General features: G+C 40.3%; 1 protein-coding gene across 2 annotated transcripts in view; it reads right to left on the reverse strand.

Moving 5' to 3' along the window:
• LOC129359605 (inositol polyphosphate-5-phosphatase A-like) overlaps positions 1–22,127 on the reverse strand; it is a 151,743-nt gene that overhangs the window by 25,014 nt on the left and 104,602 nt on the right. For both annotated transcript variants that reach the window (XM_055029349.1, XM_055029348.1), the window contains exons 10-11: positions 3,861–3,947; positions 3,509–3,583 (exon numbers count right to left, since the gene is read on the reverse strand). In XM_055029349.1, coding sequence (XP_054885324.1) covers positions 3,509–3,583; positions 3,861–3,947 — 162 coding nt within the window. The remainder of the gene's footprint in view (positions 1–3,508; positions 3,584–3,860; positions 3,948–22,127) is intronic.

Here is a 22,127-nt window from a genome sequence, read left to right on the forward strand (position 1 = left end):
GCCATCTATTTTGATAAAGTGACACAAACATTTTCCTGCCAAATGACAGAACTACTGCTGGATCACTCTAAATCCCTTAATGTTGGATTTTATTCAGCATTGATTCTGAAGTGCCACTTAGAGCAGCGACGGGCGAACTCTGGGCAGGAGGAGCGTTTCCTCTTCTTGTTTAAAACATCTCCTGGTTTGTGAGTAATGCCGAGGGCCGACGCCAACAGCATGACGAGCAGAGGCACGCCGGACAGGAAGGTTCATCACAACACAAACACATCCTGGTCCCCCATCTGCCAACACCACACTGATAAAGTTACAATAAAGAGATAGTGAAACAAAATCAATGCGGATGGGGGAGAGGGACTGAGCCGCGGGTGTGTGCTGCAGGGAGGAAACTGATTTGCAGGAGTGCAGATGTGTGCGCGGACACACACAAGTGCGCAAGCTAACGTCGTGCTCCTCCCATCCCTCCGCCGGAGCAAGGCCCCATGGTGCCCCTTGACGCTGCGAGCGCCTGGAAAATTTAATCTTCCCAAATACTCATCAGGGCTCTCCATCGTCCTGCCGTGACAGCACCGGGGATAATTAATTATACAATTTCGATGGGAATATCGACTAAACAAACCTATTAATCATAGCAAAAGTCAATAGGCATGGACACATTCAATCATGTCCCGGCCAATGATTACTCCTCTCAAAATACAATAATTATTTTCAAGAGCTGCCTCGAATTAAATTTCTGTCAAGCTGGTACAAGTCTTGCAGTTGATGAAGGATGCAATGGATTTTTTTCGTCTACCCCACCCCGGTGGAGGAGTGGGAGGTGGGACATTTATCCTTTTGGAAAGGTAGTTTGTTTTATAAGGATCATAACACGGTGTGTTTAACTAGACCATGACCATCAGATTATCTCTGATGCTCCCATTATGTCATCCATCTTGTCTTGCTTGCTGAGGACATGGAGAGGGAGGAAGGGAGGAGGAGGAGAAGGTGAAGTTGAAGGCAGAGGGGGGACATCAGCCTCCTGCAGAAACTGTTTCACAAACTGGCTCATGTTCCCGGGTTTTCAAATACTACCATCCAATCAGACATTTTAAAGCAGGAGTAGAAATAAATCTGAAGCTTTTCAGCTTCTTTCATCCTGAAAACAAACAAAAGATGTGGAAAAAATAAACATTCTCAGGATCTAATGGATGACTGGCTAAGGATGCAACTGCAGTTTATTTAGCATTTTTACTCAAAAGTTCAAATTTCCAAGTTTAAAGTTAGAAAAATTACCATCCAGGTATCGAGGAATAATTTTAATGTTAAAAAGGTGAAGGTTTTTACACAAAATCCAACATGGCCGCCATGATCCATTTGAGACTCGTGAAAATACCAATGAAATTGTGTAAATGCACTTTTGGTGATTTACATGCAACAAACCTAATGGTGCACAACCTCATTTAGTGAAAATGTTGCTGCAGTAATAAAGAAACAAGTACCCTGTTATTAGCTGTCAATGTCAATAATAACATGTCAATTAGCTGGAAACTACAACAGTCCTAAACTTAATTTCTTAATAAACACACACACACAAAGAAAACATCAATAACTTCACTGTTGGCCATTTTAGCTCCCACAGGGAATTGTCTGAATATTCTGCATTGCCGTCAGAATCAAACGAATATCATCTATTTGCTAGAGCTCATCTTTTTGACTGTCACAGATAAGACACCAGGAGGCATCCTGAATAGATGTCTGAACTTACTGACTCTCAGTGTGGAGAAGCAGTGGCTCTACTGTGAGCTCCTTCAAACAACAGAGTCCTCTCTTTTCCTGCAAGATTGATTTTGGCCAACCAATGCAGGATGTTGTGTTTACCTGATTGTACCGGGAAAGTCATTCTTTGAATCATGATCCACATCTTATGGCCAAAGCTCACTACTAAATTTTAAGCTTTTCTTAGGTTTTATAAGGAAACTGAACTTTCAGTAACACATAAATGCAATTACAAAGTCAGCCTTCAATCACCTGACGAATGTTTACAAGATTAAATGACTATTGCTCCAACAAAAACTACAGGAACTCATACATAGTTTGGTTTATACATTACAGAGCTGCTATTGTTGTTTTAACCTTTAAATTTACTCAGGTCTTCTGGTCTGAAACAAACTAAAAACCCTCCTTAGAACATTGATAAATATATTTGATGTATAATTTTGATGATGGCATTTGACAAAATGTAATGTTCATTGCTCGTTTCATCATTGTTTGACATGATGTATCGTCATGTAAAGTAATTTGAACTGCTTTGTTGCTGAAATGTGCTGCACAAATAAACTTGACCTGACCTTATTCCAGGGTAAATTCACATCAAAATTCATCCTAATCAGACGGGAGCAAAAAAACAAAGAAGAAAAACCTCATGTGGGTTTTACAAAAGAGGCAAAAAGTGATAAAACAGAAAAATCTTAGTTACCAGAAGGAAAACAAATGCTGGGCCATCTGCTGCTTGCTTATAATCCAGCCAGGACTTTCTGTTTTCATCCATAAAACAATGATTAAGGGGGAAAAAATGCATCCTAATAATGTAAAGTGTATAATTTTGAAATAACTCATTTAGCATATTTATGTGTTGGGTGATAAACAGCATTCCTGCTATGTTCTTTTCTAATCACTTTGTTTCTCCACGATTGTCCTTAAATTTGTTTATGTAGTTTATGTCTGATGATTTTTAGCTATTTTACCTCTGGAGGTTCATAAATGACTGCTGATTTATTTCCCGGGGGCTTATATTAACGTTTTATATTATGAGTCAAACAGCATTAATAAGCTCTGGCTTCATGTTTCATTCTGTTGATTTGAAGGTGTGTGTGCATGCGTACGTGTGTAGGTGTGCATGTGTGTGTATGTGCGTGTGTAACTCCTGGGGAATTTAACAAGCTGCGACTTTGAACTACTTAATGTAATATACAGCCATATAAAAGTAGAGGAATGTAAAAGGTGCTTTCAGCTGCACATACTTAACACTCAGCCTGTGTGCACACAAAGTTACTCCAAAGACATGTGGGTTCAAACACCGTCCATGAAGGTGAACTGCAAGAACGGATCTTAAATCTATCCTCCAGAGCTGGCAAATCCAGTTCCAGGGCGGCTCCGATTAACGCTGGTGGCACCCTGGAACTGGATTTGCCAGCAAAGATCTGGTCTTAAGGTTATTAAAACAATAACGCCAAAATAATAAGACACGGATTGCTTTGTTAGGACAGAGTTACTGAATGCAGGGCGTCTGTCTGTGACACATTCATTCAGCATGCGCTTATTTTAGCCTCACTGAAACCTATTCAAACCACTGTGCTGTGCCTCTTTCATCTTGTACTTCACAGATAATCAGTTTAAATCCTTATAAACAGCAGCTGCCATTATCACAGTGAAAAAGGGAGAGTCTATGAAGCTGTTAGGGTAAATCTAAATCGCTGTACGTTCCTAGAAGATGAGAGGAAAGCCGAGCACATGAAGGGTCGGGACTTACCGAGGTCCCGTTGTTTGCCTGGAAAACGTTCGGGTTGATGTAATTGAAAGTCTTCTTTTCAACTTCAAGAACAACCTAAATGAAAGGGAAGAGATGAAATGTGCTCTGATTAATGGCAGTAATAATGAGGAGAGGACTCAGTAATTAGAGACTTAATTAACATCAGTGAGCAACGAAGGCAGGCAGGACTGCGTTATCCACTGCTGAGGTGAGGCAGGACCTCACCTTTACTAAAGTGGGACAGGTAGAAGAAATGTAGAACTACAGAACGGTCTGATAAGACAGGTTTCACACCTAATTACAGATAATCAACATTTCACAGAGCGATTCAGGTAAGTGAGAGAGAACTAACCTTTCGGTCGTTATTAGTCTCTCTGAACATTAATTTGTCATAGTTGGTGTCTGTGATGACCTCCAGCGTGCTGGAAGAACAGAGATGCTGGAAGAAACAAAGACAGAGAGAGTGAGCGATCATAAAAACATGAAAAACAGAAACATACATAGAGTTCTGGTTGGAACTTTGGACCCATAAGTTAAGATTTATTCCAGATTTTCTCCACTAATTTGGTGTTAGCAAGTTTCACGTCAACAACACACTTCCTGGTCTGAACTGGTTAATTAATTAATTTTTTCTTCTCTTTGTAGTCAACAAATTCTCAAACAAGTTTATGTCTTTGGAAAAGCCAGAAGCTAAATATTTGAATTTTGAGAACAATTTTGATTCTTCTAGCAAATACACAATAAATAAAAAATTATATATCTAATTACAGCAGTTAAAAATCATTAATGTTATGTTTCAGCGTCACTAAACCTAGAATCTAGTGTTTGAATTACTTATACTATATGCTGATCACAAGTATATAAAGATAGAAACATAACAAAATGCACACATTGAGCAAGTTTCACTGTTAACCAGATGTTAATTTATCCTCAACACTGTGTTGCGTTCAAATGCCTGCTTTAAAGAACTGTCCCACAAACTCCCACCTCACTGTCCTCCTCTTTATCCGGACTATGTACTGAGCCCCTGGACTGTGTGCAGGGTTAAATTCGGCTTTGTCAACTCTCTTAACAATTAGTTAAACATTCGGCCATCTGTGTTTGAAGAAAGCTGAATAAGGAAATCCCTTAGCCAGAGGTTCCCATAGCACACAGCAGAGACTGAGGGGAACCTGATTGAAATTCAAAGCACAGATTAGATAATCGGGTCAAGCCAATATAGCCGGCAGAAAAAGGCTCTTTAGGCTGAAATGTCACAAATCAGACCTGCTTCGGCCACGAAGAAATGGCACACCAGATTAGAACAAACACCGTGCCCTGAGAGAAAGTGGAACAACTCCTTGAAGACGACCCCCCACCCCTTCACCGCTTCCTTCGTACCCCTCCACTCCCAAAAGGAAATTTCTAAAGCCCCAACAAATCGCTCCATCTTTCACTCATTTAGGCCATCCAAATGCTGGGTCAATATGGTCCCCTGGCAGCCAAATGCTAATGCGCTTAAGCGTGCTTAAGCAGCTTTGTGCAATGAATAGGCCAAAGAAGGAGCTAGTGAGAAGGGCAAGAGATGCTTTCACTGTCAAAAAGTCATTGTAGCCACATTTAGCTAAGACAATAACAGAAAGTCCTTTTTGCTGTCACTGATGACTTTACCAAACACATTTTAGTTAACAGAAATCCTAAAAAAATAACCTTTTGCAAAAGGCTGAAGAAAAAAAAATCACTTTTGTCTTGCTTTTTTAATTACACCTTGTTAATTTGACAAGAATCCTTTTAGATGAGAATCCTTTCCTCTTTAGAAATCTTTAAATTCCCATCAAATCCACCGCTTCCACAGGCAAAAAGGAGCTTTGAAATGCCAACGAACGTAAAGATCCATCACCTTAAAAAAGCCTTCAGGTCCATTGAACTTTTTCACATTTTGCCAGCTTACAACCACAACTTTATTGTTTATTACCGGGATTTTATGTGACCTACCAACAGAAGGTTGTGAAAGAAAAACTGTGTGCAGTTATTCACATTTTCCTTAATACTGAAAAGCATGGAAAGGTGACTAGATTTGTGTCAGAGATACAAAGATTCAATATTAATATTTGACTCGGATCATATATCGGTGACAATGTGGCAGATGAGTCATGACACATCTATTCAGTCTAAATCTATGCGTTGTGTTATGTGCAACATCATGCTTCGTTATTTATTGTTGCAGTTTATTTTTAAATGTTTGGCCAAGGTAGTCAACTTGATGTTTTGGTCAGTTTTAGTTTATTTCTATTTTAGATTCTCTGTTATACTCCGAATTGTTCCGACTGAACTGATTAAAGTTGTATATTTTTTACATGTTTGTCAAAATTTGTGAAGCTATTGGTGTATTTATTATGCATAAGTGTCTGTGTGTTTTGTTAAAAAGCATTTAAAGTCAAGTCAGCACTGTTTTTCTGTATCAGATCAGAATCAGCCGATGCTAAAACATGTGGATTGGTGCATCCCTAATTTGCGTTCATATAGTCACCTGATAATTAACTAGAGGCCATCAGTGTGTAACTTATCTGGTATGAATCCAGTTCACTATTTTCAGGCATGAACTCCACTAATCAGACCTTTATGGATGTTTTTGTTCACAAAAACTTTCCATCAAAGTTTACTCAGTTTGAGCTAGAATAATGAACAAAAAGCTGCACACTGTTGACCAGTGTTTCAGATTTTTAATTTTTTTTAAATAAAGAAAATACATAAAGTATTCTCACAGTTGTGCAATACTATTTCAACTCTTGTAAAATACACTGAGATTGTGTGGTTGAACTCTTACTAATTTTGATAAGGTTTAAGAGGTATGCATGCTTTTGCAAGCTACTGTAAACTCACAGATCATGCACATAATTTGCAGAGTAAAAACAGTAATAATGTATGTCCTAGTAATAAGATAGCTCCATATATTTTGTATTTATGTGAGCCTTGAGCTTGTGCCAGGAGAGTTCGGCCAGGACAGTTCAACAATTAGCTAATGCTTCCTTTTCTTGTAGGAAAATGTCTTTTCCAAGAACGATTACTCTTTGGAATCCTGGCTGAATTCAATTATTTCAGCTTCAGGGTAATGTATGATTCCAGCTGGCCTGTAGGAATAACAACACAGACGCAGGAGAAGGAGGATCTTACATGCACAAGAGCCTAATGAGTAAAATATTTTAACAAATTAAAGTTTGGTAGATCAATACTGATGCAGGCTCTCCTTTAGCTACCCGGCTTTGCACATTTGCATAGTCCTGCAAGCTCACATTAAAATGATTGATCCATCCATATGTTCAACGATGGAACAATCAGTGAATCAGTGAAGCCGAGGGCGGGTGATTGCACACAATTGATCACTGCTAACCTATGGTCTCCCAAATGGCTCATTCAAGCAAGGGATAAACCTCTAGGAGCTTCGACTCATCCCCGGCGTTCCTGTCATAAGATTTGGCCAGCAAACGCCAACCATGGAGATGGGAAAATGAGAACCCCATGCTGTCACTTAAAGCCATACCAGAGCACTGATGTGTCCTTGGTACCGCCAGCTGCATGGCCGGTCCAGGTGCTCCTGCAGAGTCTCTGAACAGACAGCTCCCTTCAAAGCTGGTGCTCCTTAAATGTATTACATGTAGACGCTGATCAGCCTAAATGACATTACGACCAATAACATAATTTGTGTGGTTGCAATTGACTCCTTGTTTGATGCCTGCTTATTAGCTTGCAGGAGCGCCAAGAAGGCAGGCAATGGGAAATATTAACAAGCAGTGGGGGTGGAGATGGCTGGGTGACTCAGCATTATGGGTCAGAGGTCAGCACTGAGTGTTTGTCGAGCGCCACAGATTGGAGGTGCTGTTGAGGACAGCTCTGGCTTTGTCCATCGATGGAGGATAATCTCCTGACTGTGGAAGGAGGAAGCTCTCTATTCCAAGAAGACAAGCTAAAAGCAATCTGTCTCACTTCAAAGACCAAGGTCCAGTCCCCCAGCACTCAAACAAGCCTTATGTGGATGGCAGTGCTGGCCAATGGACGCCATCCCCTGTGTCCAGCTGAAACATTTAGGAGATCCTAATATAACGCCAAAAAAGGACTCACAAAAGGGTCAGAGGTCGCCAGTTAGAAGAAGAATACTCAAGAGAAAGATTTAAAAAAAACTACACTTGAAAGAGTATGACTCCAATCATTAATCCTCCACTACTGTACTTGGGTGTTTGGGTTTCTGTGTTGTGGTTGGTCATTTCTAAAGATAGTGCTATGCATTACGGTCAAACAAATCTGCTTTCGTCTTATCTGTTTAAAGAATGGTGTTCCAAAGGTCTTCTTCATCCAGATCATCCTAGCCATGGTCTTCCAATGTAATTCCACTTGATCTTCATCTCCCTTCAGTTTTTCTTCAGGAATTTATCCTATTGAGCTTGACTTTTCACCAATGGATTTGATTCTGGCCAATCAGTGAACAGAAGAAGTGGTTGACAGAGTTTCTGCATGTTTTGAATTGTAGTCAGCCTGTTGTTGTAGTTTGACAAAGATATCGGAAGAAGTGAACAAAGCCATTCAGTATGTTGGACAATGGCTTCAAATATTGAGCAATTAAATTCAGAGCAACAGGATGGTTGTTTACAATGGACGCAATATTTAGTAAGCTTCATAGGGTGACTTCCTTCACAATCAAGCTGCAGAATTACCTACACCACAACCAAATGTTAGCGATCAAATCATTTAAAACTTCAACAGAGTCCAGGCCTCCAACAAGCAATCGTTTCTCAATAGCCAAGGGTCCAGTATCGAAGAAGAGTACCAAACTACAGGTGTGCCCTTAATATCACTTAGCATGAAAAAGTATGAGACAAGGAGTATGGATGCAGCAAGAGAGAGAGGTGGAGAATGAGCTAACTATTCATTCTTCATTACCAGAGTATTTGGACAGGGGCGACTCTGTGTCAGCAGGGGCAGTGGCATTGTCAGAATCTACCATTACTTGTCTGCTGACATGCAAAGCAGCGCTGCTAGAAGATTTAAGGTTTGGCGGCTTCATCTAGCTCCACACTGCGATCACTTTTTTTCCCCCACTCGTTACCGTTCTTCATCATCAACATGAATGGGGTGAAAGAGTGCAGCTTGAGTAGGTAACAACAAATTTGGTCTCCTGCTTTCCTACAAGCTATTACACAGGATGGCCAGTAAATCAGCTGTGACCCTTCCCACCTCATCTGGCTGGACTCCGGCCAGAGTTATCCTCTCCTCTCTGCTTGTGGCGAGCTAATTTAATGCCTCCAAGCACAGTGGATTCATTATTGACACATACAGAGCTCAGAGAGGATTCAGCATGGAGGAGAGGTGAGAGTGGACACATTATCAACCGCAAAGTTAGTCTCTGTGTGACCTGCTGGTCGGCAGCTGACCCCAGTAAACCCTCAGTTATGCTATCCCCTTCCCATGAACTCGCTTGACGATGTGAGAACTGATGCTAAGAGCTCATGGCGGTGTCTGCATCGTAGGAGGTCTTCCACCTCGCCACGCCTTCGCCGAAACCAAGATCGGAGAGGTAGGAGGGCGTGCACAGCAGCGATAATGTGCCCTATTTATCTTGTGCATTATAACATCTGGGAAACTTCTCTAAAAACAAAAGGCGAGCACTGAGGGCTGCCATTCTGCCTTTACCTTCAGAAATCCACCAAAAGCATTTGTCCCTTCGAAATGGATAATGGACAGGCCACAAATCATTCAGGACAACAGGACCAAGGGTTTGTATGTGTGTGTGAGGGAACCTGAATGCGTGTGTGCGTGTGTGTCCCTGGCATTTAACTCCTCTGCTGGCCCATTCTGCAGAGCCCTGCAGGACAAATTGCCCTGCATGGTTGTCTTTCAGAAGCAGTGCAGCGCGCAGAGAAAGGGACAGGCCTGAAACACAGAGAACAGGCCTATAAAAATTCATCACTTTGACCCCCCTGACCTTCTTTTATTCAAGGGGCTGCACGCGCACAAGCACACACCACCCATCCGAGCTCTGAAGACAGAACTATTTGGAAGTTTTCTCCAATGATTCTCAGTAAAGTTTCCAACAAACAAAATCGTAGCAACTTAAACAAGACATCCTGAAGAAGAGAAATTCCCCAAAGCTCCTGATCTCTGCTTCCAGTTCTCCAGCATATGCTCCCAACAAGCAGCAGACACAAAGGCCAAGGAAAAGCTTTCTCTGCAAGAAAAAGGCCACCAGATGCTTCTTTGTGGCCGTTCTTCTGTGTAAAAACAGTGGCAGTAAAAAGAGGGCTGGCTCTCCTGAGGCATATTAGTCCCAAGCAAGAAGAGGACATTGTCTCAGGCAAGGTTCCTGACACATTACTGCCACCTGTACAAAGAAATCCTAATGAGAGATTTAATCTGAGAAACCTCCCGTGCCACTTTAAGTCAGCACTTTGAAAACCAACCGCGGCAGATGTCTGCTAGACTGTTTAACACACAGGCTTTTCCTAAACTCTCAACGAGGCTGGGCGGGTTTACATTGTCCAGCAGCCATATGTTTAAATGTCCGCTGCATTTGTTTCCAAATGGGTATATCTTGTTTTCTTTCTAACACCTCAGGTTTACAGGCGAGCTTTTATCCAGTAACTAACAAAACTGCACCCGATCTAGAGCTAGAAAACCTAAGGTAGGAAATATAAATAATTTATAGACTTTCTGCTTTTAGGTACTGAAAGCTACATAGACCGGATTTCTTTCTTGACAAAAAAATATTTTAAAAAGACGTGTAGCTTTCTTTTTGGCAGGAAAGAAAAAGGATGTACATTGGATTTGCAGGTTCACTTATTTTGACTTTTTTGTCAAATACATTTGAAATATTTTAAAGAGAATGCAGCGTGAGAAGATGAAATACCTACTTGACACACTATTGGCTGATATTTGCAAACCGGAGCACCAATCATTTTCCTTGGTGTTGATTGGGTGCACCAGTAGGAGGGGAGCTAAGAAATACTTTAGATGTTAGCTTCTGGTAGTGCTAAGTTGATTCCCACAGTGAGTATTGATACATATCAAAGTATATTTGGTGTTTGAACAATTAAACTAAGCAGTTTTATAGAGGATCTTAAATAATCATAGATTTCAGGTATTTGCGGAGGGGGTTTACTCTGCTGAGTGCACAGAAGATTTTGCTACAAAAACTTGGGCAAGCCTGATGGAAATAAAGACAGATGGGGAGGACAGATTTTTGCTCTGGTAATTAACTAATACCCCTACTAAAGCACCTGCAGTACATTTTTTTTATTATATGCGTCATTATCCTTAGGGAAAATAAAAACTGGAATCAAATTGCCAAACTTCAGAGGTACTGGGCAAGCTTTGTAAGGTTTTGGTTTGCTAGGTCAACTGTTTTTATCCCCACTGGATAAAAACACACAACAGCTTTCACTTTATGAAGCCCAACTGGAGCTGGAAACTGATATCTCTATTTCCTGCCTGGATGATCATTGAATTATGCACTAATTCACCAGCTTGATCGTCCAAATGTCACACTTTGCTTTTTGGCAACTTTCTGCTGCCTTTTTTAAACATATTTCTTAACTTCTGACATAAAAGTGAACTGAATTATCTTGAGACTGCATCAATGATGATATGCTTTTAAATATAGCCAAGAGCAGGGTCATTGATGGTAAAATAAACACATGCTAAGCACCTGAAAACACTGCACACTCATTTAATTTACTTTTTCAGCTGCACCTCTAAGTGGGAATCAATTAAAGGAAACATACAGCGAGGCAATCTGTTGCTGCTGAGTCAATTACAGAACATCGAAGAGCCAATCTGTGATTAGCGATGGTCCAATAAGCATGGGAGTATGCTGAGTTCATTATGCTGGCATTCAATACATTTATTTCTGTTTGCCTTGAAAAAGACAAAGCTTTGTTGGCGCAGTACAAATAGCAAACAGTAGGATTTATTATGTCACAGGATCGTATTATTGTTATTAAAAGATTTTATTTTAATTATTTTTTCTTTATTGAGAATGTAAAAGAGGGACAACAGGCTTCGTTTTTGGGGAGGGGAAGCTCAAAAACCCTCCTTCCACACAGAGAACATTGATTCACTCTGAGCAGCAGCCTTTAATTTGTTTACACCATTTCATCCAGATAATGTTTGTCCACCAGCGGACAAACATCATTTGGACAAACAGAGGGGTGTATTTCAGCCCGGGAGACTGTTGGGGGATGCTAGGCAACCATCTAGTGGGTGGGCTTTGTGATACCTTTTACCAATTTTTCATGCCCATCCCTCTTGATGTGACCCCACTCAGGGCCCTTTATGCCCCTGACAGCTCTGCGCAGGAAAACATGCTGCCGCTGTGATAGCATGAAATCGGGAACAAAGACCCCCGCGGAGAGGAGAAGGGGGCCGCCGGGGCGCGCTGTGCTCCCGACCCGCCTGGCTCTGGACACAAACAGATGTTGAGCCGGCCCCAGCTCTCACTGGCCACCCCTCCACCCACCACAGGAGGAGGCCCTTCTCGGAGAAATGAACCCATTTGGCATTGTTTAGGCCTTCTCTAAGACAAAACCCGCAGCCACTCCTTCTGAAAGGGCCCGGCGGCGTGGTCGACGCAGATAAATCACAGCATGAGACCCATGAATTCTCAATGCGGCCCTTAATAGGCCCTCTTAAATATGATGGGATATTTGTGGGCGAGTGTGAATGGGGCCTGGTGACTGTTAATGTCACTGGGCAGAGGAGTTTAAAAGGCAGCGTTGCCAGCAGCGGGTTTACAGCGGCGATACAATGAGCCATTCTGGAGGAACATCACTCTGCTGCTGACTGTTTGGACTCATGTCTAAATCTAACTTCCTTTAACAGAACTTAGAAATGATCTAAACCAACAGAAAACAAAAAAGTCAAAGCAGAATAAAAATCCATTCAGACCCATATCCAGCTTTTCTCAACAGTCCGAACAATCCATCGCTTTCTTTTTATTAGTTTCCTTCATCTTGTTATAATTTTGTGGCAATATTATTGCTAAATAACTTTAAAATTGATCCATGAATTACTCCATCCATTATTACTTTCGGAAACCGAGCTATGCTGTGTGACATCAACGTTCTTCTGCGAATGCTGGTCGTTTCGGGATTGTGAACCATTCACACTGAAGTCTGACTGTGGTTGAAGCGAATTATTGGTATGAACAAACAAACAAAAAAAGACAAATAAATAAATAAAAATTGAGCATCAATATCTGTGACTCTGCATCATTTAAACATCCTGATACGCTGCTTCTCAAAAGTAATTACAATCTTTAAACTTTTTCATATTTTATCACATTGCAACTACAAACTTTAATGTAACTTAGTAGGATTTCAAATGATGGACCATCTTCTTATCAACTTTGACAAACTCCACAGCATAATACTACCAGCACTGTGCTTCACCATGAGGAAAATATCTTCAGGCTGATGTGCTAAGAAGGTTTTCTACAGACCAGATTCTTGCATTGCTTGCAATTGTCAAGATACTGGAGGTAAAGGAGTAAAAAATGAGGGTAAATATAAATTCTTGACACATTTTTGAGATTTTTATTTGTAAAGAAAATTTAATACCCTGATTCATCTTCTTTCCAATTCACAGTTGAATGTAATTTGTGTTGTTCTTTCAAGGTTTTGGTTGCAAGGAAATGGAAAAAATTTCAAAGGGCTTAAATGCTTGTGCAAGACATTAGAAACTGGATACTTTGCTTGTACATTATCACAATGATTGGATGATTAAAATGCCAGAATTAATGATGCATGCAGTGAATGTTTGTGCACGAAATCCCGCCCCCGTCCCTGGGGACAACGTGTGTTATTCGAGCAGCCACTCCATCCTTCAAAATAGAACAATTACTGTGCTCTGCTCTCCAAAGGATGAGGACTGCATTAGTCAAAAATAGACTGACATCATACAAGATGGACACTATGTACCAGGCACAAAGGCATCCCTATCCTTCACAGTTTATGGCACATTTCATCTGCAGTAAATAAGAGCGTCACTGTTAGCTGACGCTGGCCCTTCCCACTCACTTCAAAGATCGAGTCAAACTGAATGTCAAAAAGCAAAAGAAACACAAATATGATGATTAATACAGAACCTGCTTTGTTGAGGAAAAAATACTGAGAAGATTAAGAGAAACAAGATTATTTCAAATTTGATCAGATTTTTTTCTTTTTTTTCAGTGATTAGATTTGAGATATTAGTGTTGGCACAAAAACACATTTATTTAACTTTACAGGCAGCAGAACACTAAATCTGAATTAATTATGTATTATTTTAAATTATAAAAAGTTTGGACCTCCAAACAAATTTTTTAAGAACATTTTTGGAACGCTGATAAACTTTTCCACCGTTGCTTGAAATGAATGGAAACTATGACATAATTAGCAACTTTTCAGAAGCTACAAAAACAAACTTTTATATACATATATGAATTTATACTTTTCGATCAAATGTATTGTAAACAATACATTCGTTACAACACCACAATACTAATGTAGTAAACAATACATGTTGTCAAGATACTGGAGGTATCTTGACAACATACCTCCAGTAAACATACCTCCATAAACAATACATAAACAATACTTATTGTTTATGTATTGGAACATAAACAATACACTTCATCGAACAAAACAAGCAAATTTATTTAAATTGACATTTATATATTTTTCCCCCTTTTACATGAGGAACCAAATAAAATGTTTCTAACCGGTAACAGAATTAAATTTTATTAACTGGTTTTGGAAACATAACTAGTCTTCACAGGAAAAAAGTAAAGATTTTCAAATTACATAAGACCCACAATCTACAACAGGCATTTTGTTTTCTGTTTGTTTTTGCATGCAAATTTCTGGAGGTTTTTTCCAGATTTGTGTTGCATAGAAGCTGAACGCTGCTTCTCCTTGTTTGCTTCTGGTTCAGACCAGAACCATCAGACCGAAGAGGTCTGAACTGAAAGGTTGCTACAACAACAACAGATCTTTAACGTATTGTGGTGATGATTCAGTGATTTTTAAACTAACAGAAGTATATTATAATTTGTTCTCAGAGCTTCTGGTAATACAGGTAGGAACTACAGAACTGGGCGATGTGCTCCATCTTCCTGGTTTTGGTCAGAATGGCAGCAGCAGCATTCAGGATCAGCTGCAGCTGTCTGGTTGACTTGTTAAGACACTTTTGCAATAATCAATGCAACTAAATATATGCATGGATGAATATCCCTAGATCTTGCAGGAAAATTAGTCCTGTAATCCTGGAAATGTTCTTCAAGTGACATATGGCCGACTTTGTAATTGTCTTTATGTGACTCTGAATGTTCAGGTCTGAATCCATCGGTTGAACCAGATTTCAGGCCTGATCAATCGTTTGTAGTAGCTTTGTGGGGACTCTGGATCGTTCCTCTTTAGGCCGAAAGACAATAACTTCAGTTTTGTTTATTAGGACTAGTAAAAACAAACCTAGCTGGGGTCTGCAGCAGCCGTGAAGGACTGAGGGGTAACTCGGGTTACGTCCCTGACCGGGACCAATCCGTGAGGCCAACGTTGCCTCACCCCGCTGGTGCCAGGCTCTGCGCTCATCCTTGGCTTGGTTTGTCACGCTGTCCCACCGTTGGCACTGTGTTCCTAGCTGCCAGTCACAGTTGCCCCCCTCCCTTCCAGGCACACAATGGCAATAGCATGACTGGCGCCGGGCTCAAACGGCCTGTTGTTAATGAGCAGCGCCAACAGAAGCCACTGCTTGTTCTTCATTTGCCAGCGTTTTAATTATATGGACAGCGCTTCCATCAAAGCCGCATCGCTCAAGTTACGCCCTCATTGCTGAACTCTTTCTTTCCTCTGTGTCTCCAGAGCTGTATTCATTAGCAGAGTAAGCAAACAGAGAGAAGAGAGAGAGAGAGAACAGGGGCTGTTGTCTAGAGAGAATAGTCTCCTTCTATATCCAGATGGGTTATCAGTGGGATAATAGGCCCTCATTGTGATAGATTGGACTCCTCTTGCCAGATAAAATGTCTGCATTGTATTGTGAGGAAATATCACCACAGGCATCACCTGGGAGGCTAATAAATAGGCATGGATAAAGGCTAATAATTCTGCTTCGACTTGCAGAGCCGCAAACAGATGAGGTGTAATGCTCCAGCACAATTAAGACGTTGTTAGGAGGGTTGTGTTTCACAGCAAACGATATTGATTTAGTAGGTCAGGCATTATACGCAAAGGATTTGTCAATACAGTTTGGCCAAGCAATGAAATACTCAAATACAGCCCTGCTAGGCATTCTCCAGTAAGTGTTTATACATAAAACTGTCCCATTTATTGAAATGTGCTTCCCTTTTTAGCTAAATCACAACGAACTTGTCATATTTATTCCTTTATATACATCTGCATGAGTATATCTTGGAGCAGCCATGGAGAGTCCCCGGTGTCAGGGGTTCCAGAGTACAGAGACCCAATCAGTGCTGGCCCGATGGTTAATGGATGGATGGCCCCCAAAATTAATTAGCCTGACTAATGTAGTGTACACTTAATTACACCGACTGCCTTTTGATTTATAGCCAGCCAGATCCGGCAGCGCACACACATGCGAGCTGCGGTCGGCCTGAATAAGAGGGGGAGGGATTGTTTTGCATTTACAAATTTATTTAGCAAGTTTAGGTTCAGCAGCCAGGACAGCGGCCGTCGACGAACTGATGAACTGCTGGTGGTTTCGGCTTGGGGCTGAAGGTAACAAGCATGGGGTTACATTTTCCCCCATCATTTATTTTAACCCCTTCATCCATGAATTATGATAACCTCACTCAGCCTTGTTTTTCCAATTATCTTTAGGTTTTTTTTAACCGCGTTAAAAAAGTGTTTAATCACTTTGGTGGACAAAACCACTGAAGTAGCCCCAACATGAATGTCTCAGTAAACTGAAATATGCTCTATGGAGAGGCTTGTTTGTCAGATGAAAATAACCTTGAAGCAGGTACCAAACATATTTTTAATTCACGTAAGCATTTCTGTGAAATTTTTTTTCAATTGGTCTGATGCAAACTTTTAATCTTAAACGTTGCGTTTTTATTGACTGTAAGCAGAAAAGACTCATAATCAGAAGAATTGACTAGAAATCACCAGTTTGTGTTAAACCCTCAGCTGGTTGAGGTAGAAGGCTGTTTTTACTGAGCTGTGGCTTTTTTCCCTGTCGCCACATGCTTGCTCTGGAGGAGAGATTGCTGCAAAGTCAACAACTCAATGCAACTAGCTGGACTTTCTTGAAATGATCGCATTTTACCAGCTTTCACCTTAAACTGCATTTTACTGCTCTGTATAATCACTAAAATGAAAACCCCGACATTTCTGAGTTCAGTCTTTGCAGATTTCTTCATATAGATACAATATTCCAAAGCAAAAGCAGTTTGAAGGAAGACTGAAGAAATTAGTTTTGCAATAGAGCTAAGATGGTTTCCACTGTGTGTATTAATGCATATTAATACACAATTTTTTTAAATTGGCAGTTTTAGGCTACTTTAGGGTCGGTCTCAAGAATTCATAGATTACAGCAGTTTCTGGATGGCTGTGATCATTATCCATGTGATTAAACAAACAGGAATCTGTCTCGACAAATAGATTCATCTGATTTTATATTTCTGTGAATTAACTGGATCTGTTTTCCTATTAACGGACCTTGATATTACTGCTTTTAAACAGTTAAAAGCAATGCGTGACTGAGTTAAGCTGAAACATGACATTCATGCTAACCCGTATCTAATCCTTACACTAAAACTGCTTGCTTTTATCAGTCCTGACATTGTCGTGTGAGTGTGAGTGTGTGCTCCGCGGCAAAAAAAAAGAATGATCTATCACAGTGGTCTGTCATTACGAGGCATCTTACAGCATTCATTTTCAGCAAGGGATAGTCGAGGGCCCCACCTTTAATTTCATGCTGCTCAAGTGAGAGAAAGGACACAGGACAAAGGAAGGGAGATTGATGCCCGGTCCGGGGCCTCCCCCCGCTCCGGCCTCCCCCTGCACTTCCTGCTGATGCCGACAGGGGGATGCTAATCCAATAAGTGAGAGGCCAGCTGAGCCTAATGAAATCTGCCCAACAGATCAGCCTCAATTAAAACAGCCCCGCACCATGTCCGGGCGACAGTAGATCAAGTCGGCAATTAACCCCTCCCGCTGGCCTCTATCAATCCTTATATTGGAGCAAGCCGGCCAGCAGCACACAATCTCTGCAGATATTAAATTTACATTCTATTAAGTTTAATTAGGAGGGATTTTAAATATACTGGGAATTTGGGCACAGGGCCCCGAGTCTGTCATCGACGCGGCTGATTCATGGCCACATCGAGAGAGGGGGGTACATGCACATACCAGCAGTCTCCCTGAAACACATACTGCTGTAATTTCTTGCCTGAAGCATAGAAAGCCAAGAACAAAATGTGTATTTGTGTATAAATGTGTCAACAACAGTTACAAGATCTGGTTTACTGGCTGAGAGTCCGAACTGAGAAAGCAACTTGTGATTTAAATGTGCATTTCATTTTGGCTTGCAGGCGTTTGTTGCTGCACAGAGCTCTTAAGGTTCCATACAGCATTTAAAACTTGGGAGTACGGAGAACTGCATGTTCATGTCCATGACTACAAGGGTGCAGGGCAAACCCAAATCATGAACCCTCCACATTGATGAAACACACAAGTATTTTGGCCTAATTTCTGGCGCAAATGTCTTCGTACACTTGAAATAACTTACAAGTAACTTTTCAGCAAGATACAGGAACTTGTTTAACATCAATAATTCCTCAAAATTGATCTAAAAAAAAAAATAAATTGATGATTTCACTTATAATATTGGAAAAAATTCTTAATGTCCCAGTGGAACTAGAACTTTTTCTTCAAAATTAAGAAATTATTGACTTAAAATAATCTCCTGCATCTTGCAGAACAGTAACGTTTAAGTTAGTTTAGATTTATTGCAAGTGTACCAACATATTTGCATGAGAAAGTAGACCAAAAATACTTGGTAAAATTATGTGCTTTCACTTCCATGCTTCACATTTGATATGAGTTGTTTGTGCTCACTTGCTGAGTTGAATTGCACACAAGCATGTTGCTGAATATTAGGGCCAAAAATCTCTACTTCAACCTCATTTGTTTAAATGAAGATGTGGACTTAATTCAGACAACAGTTGTAAAACCAAAGTTATGCTTTTTCTAACTTTCTACTTCTTCTATTCTTGAGTTTGCATTTGCTGTTTGTTTTGTTTGTTTGTTTTTTTTAACTGTTAAGTGATTTTCTGAAGGCGTTAAACCCCAGAGCAGTGAATGCTGCCACTTCATTTGCTGGGTTTCCTCGGATATAAACTTTTAAAGTCAATTTGAATAATTAACTGAACTTAATGCACTATTTGAGAATTAGGATCAATGGGAATGTGGGATAATGACATTTGTTCTGAATTACGGCTACATACATAAAACTGAAACCGAATTGCAGCCATTGTCCTTTTCTAGAAAAACCTTCCCATAAACCATACTTATTAAGTCTTTTTCTGTTATTTCATGAACTTTTAACTTTTAAGACTAAGACAAGCTAAGACTTGAAGACAAGCACATTGGTGTTATGTTATTGCTGCACTTTGTAATCCCATTCTTAATGACTAAAAATTTAACTAATTCGCCAGGAAAGTAGTCACTAGATTTATTTTTAAATGAATACCACTTAGTAAAGAGAGACACTTTAACATTTTGATGTGGGGTTTACACATCAGAGTAAATGGCTCTAAAATTGATCAAACAGACAAATAAAGCTAAACCAGATTTTCAATATTGGATTTTCTTTGATAAAAGGGCAAAATAACTCCATTTTGTGGAGAAAAGGAGCCATAAAAGAAATGAAAACTGTGACTTCTGAGCAAATTAAGCCAAAAAAAAAACAAAACAAAAACTAGTGAAAGTCACTGCTATAGAACTGACTTGTTTTTTAATGAGTCTTTTAAATGGAGGTTTAAGTACATCTCAAAACCCACATCCTTTGTGTTTGTCTTCATTTGTGCAAACCTCTATAATAAGCAATGGCTTATAAAGAACTACAACAAATAAAACCGGTATCAGAAACATCTGACTTCTTTTTGCTTACGTCTTTACTCCAGCAACAACAACTGGCTTAATTTTGGATCAAACAGGACAGTTTAATGAGTCTTTAAAGCATGCACATGAGGAGGTGCTCTGCAGAGCATCCCAGATTCACACTATATGTTCAAAAGACATCTTTTGTGAGTTCTTGTTTTAATCAGCAGCGATGCAGAGCGTGATCAAGCCGATGCATGATAAGACCCATGGGAGAGGAAAGAGGAGGCCGGTGGGGCCTGGACCACCTCCAGGCTGCTCAACCCCAGCATTAGTCTCCACGTGGCTGTGTCTTTTGTCTGCCAGTCAAAGGCCTGCTGAATGGGGGTCAATTGAAACCAATTCCCTCTGTCAGACACAATTAATGGGGTTGCCTGGGCTGGATGGGAGGGGGGCAGCGGCTGCAGGTCTGTGGTTACTGATCCCGGCGCACAAGCATGTCGGGAATTTGCCACCTGGAATTTGTCTCCTGACAATAACAGCCCCGCAGCCTTTCACATCCAGCTCCTTTTCAGCAATAGACCTAAACATTTCCCTGAGCCATCCGTCGTCTCTTAATGCAGGAGAGATGAGGACTGGATAATGGTTGTACAAAGTGGAGCCAACCACAATGAACCAAAGGTAGAGTAGGATAGAAAGAGCATAATCATCCTGGCTGTTCAATTTTGCTCCTGTAAGTAGATCTCAATATCACTAATATATTGATTTATTTGACCTAAGAATCATAACTACATTGATTGCACGCAATTATATATTTTAGTTGTTTAGCCCTGTTAATTGTGGTGACTGTGGTTCATGCAAATAAAACATTCAGCTTCTCAAAAAAACAGCAATTTTTTTTTTTAAATTAAAGAACTATGGCCAACACAATCATGAGGAAAACTTTGCACTTGACACCGACACCCTTCACAAGAAAGAAGAACCATAATTGGTAATTGATAAAGAAGCGGGCTGCTGACAAGGTCCTGCATCTGTGCACATCGCTGGATCATTGAATAGAAGAAAAAAATATGACAAGGAAGGTCCACTAACACGTCTCTGCCCACAGTCAACACAACAGATATTTTATGGTGCATTTTATGTCTAGAAAGTCCGGTTCGTTTGTGGAGACGTGTAATTGAAGTCTGACGCAGACCAAAAAAGCGGACTCTGGTCCGCCTGAAAGCCTCTGTCTCAGTTAGCAGTGAACTCTGGCGAGGTTCGAATGCACATGTGAACACCAAGTGGACTATTTGCAAGGCATCCTGGGTAAATAGAACCAAAACAAACGTGAGAGTCTAGTGCAAGCGGGACAAATGGCTTGTAGTTTTTTTGAACAAAGACAAAAAAAAAGAAATCTTCCAACTGCTAAAATTTCAAAGCTCTACATTTTTGTTTGCATTTTGTAAAAAAAGAGGTTGTGTTCAGTGTCTTCTTCAGAGGCTTTTAAGTTGTTTCCTTCTGTGGTTCTTGGTTTAGCGCCACTACAGGCGAAGTGAGGAATTGGTTTTCAAAGAGTTTGCTTGGTTCGATCCCGAGCAGTGTGAAAGCAAACTGCACCAGATGAAAATGAAACGAATGTACCTGGTACTTGCTGCATTGAGGCAGAAATTTATACAAAATAAACACTGACCAAATATTTATACATACATTACTTTTATTGTTAATTTTTTGTCAAAGAATTTGTGGTTTTATTAACTAAAAACGTCAATCATCAACAGTAACTATGTTACTCTGTATATATTCTGTCTATATGAACTTCACTTCTGGAATTGATTTACTGAAATACATTTACTTTTTGATTATTTTCCAACTGAGTAAGATGCAGCTATATTTTACTGCCTTTTAATGATTCCAGACTGAGATACAAAGACAATAAAGCAATAAAAAGAGGACTCCCCGACACCGAGAAAGAGAGGCCAACCTCCCCGTGTCTGAATCAATCTGCAGATAAGTATGGCGGATCGATCCACCAGCAGCCAATCTACAGCTAAGCACTTCAGTGGATGTGCACTAATTGTCCTGTTGACATTAATTGTCATTAAAGGGCTTAGAACGGCCTCCGAGTTGTGAGTTACATCCTGCGGAGAGGTTCCAGCCCATTTGTTTATCAGTGACATCACAGCTCTCTTGGCCGCTAACACTCGGGTTGCAGCTCGGATCAGACAGGCCGATCAGACGGGTTTATGAAGCCTCTGAACGGATGACATCATCAGCTGTTGTCCTCCAATCAACTGCCAGAGTGTTTTAGCAAAGTGGAAAATGGAGTGTCTGAAGGAACTTTACCTCAAACCTTGTTGTCGGTGTTTCATGGTTACAGTTCTTGTGTTTAGACTTTTTAAAAAATGAAATATTTCAGTAAAAGGAGGAGCGAGACAATACCAAACTGTATAAAACAGTTCAATATTTAAGGATTTATATATTGTTTAATTAATAAAAATCGCAACCTGATTTTTAAGCTTGTGTTGATTGTAATCAATCATCAGTTGGGTGTTATTCCTCCCTTGGACTGCTAT

This window comes from Poeciliopsis prolifica, unplaced genomic scaffold (genome assembly GCF_027474105.1).
Source record: "Poeciliopsis prolifica strain line A6 unplaced genomic scaffold, Auburn_PproV2 SCAFFOLD005, whole genome shotgun sequence".
Taxonomy (NCBI): Eukaryota; Metazoa; Chordata; class Actinopteri; order Cyprinodontiformes; family Poeciliidae; genus Poeciliopsis; species Poeciliopsis prolifica.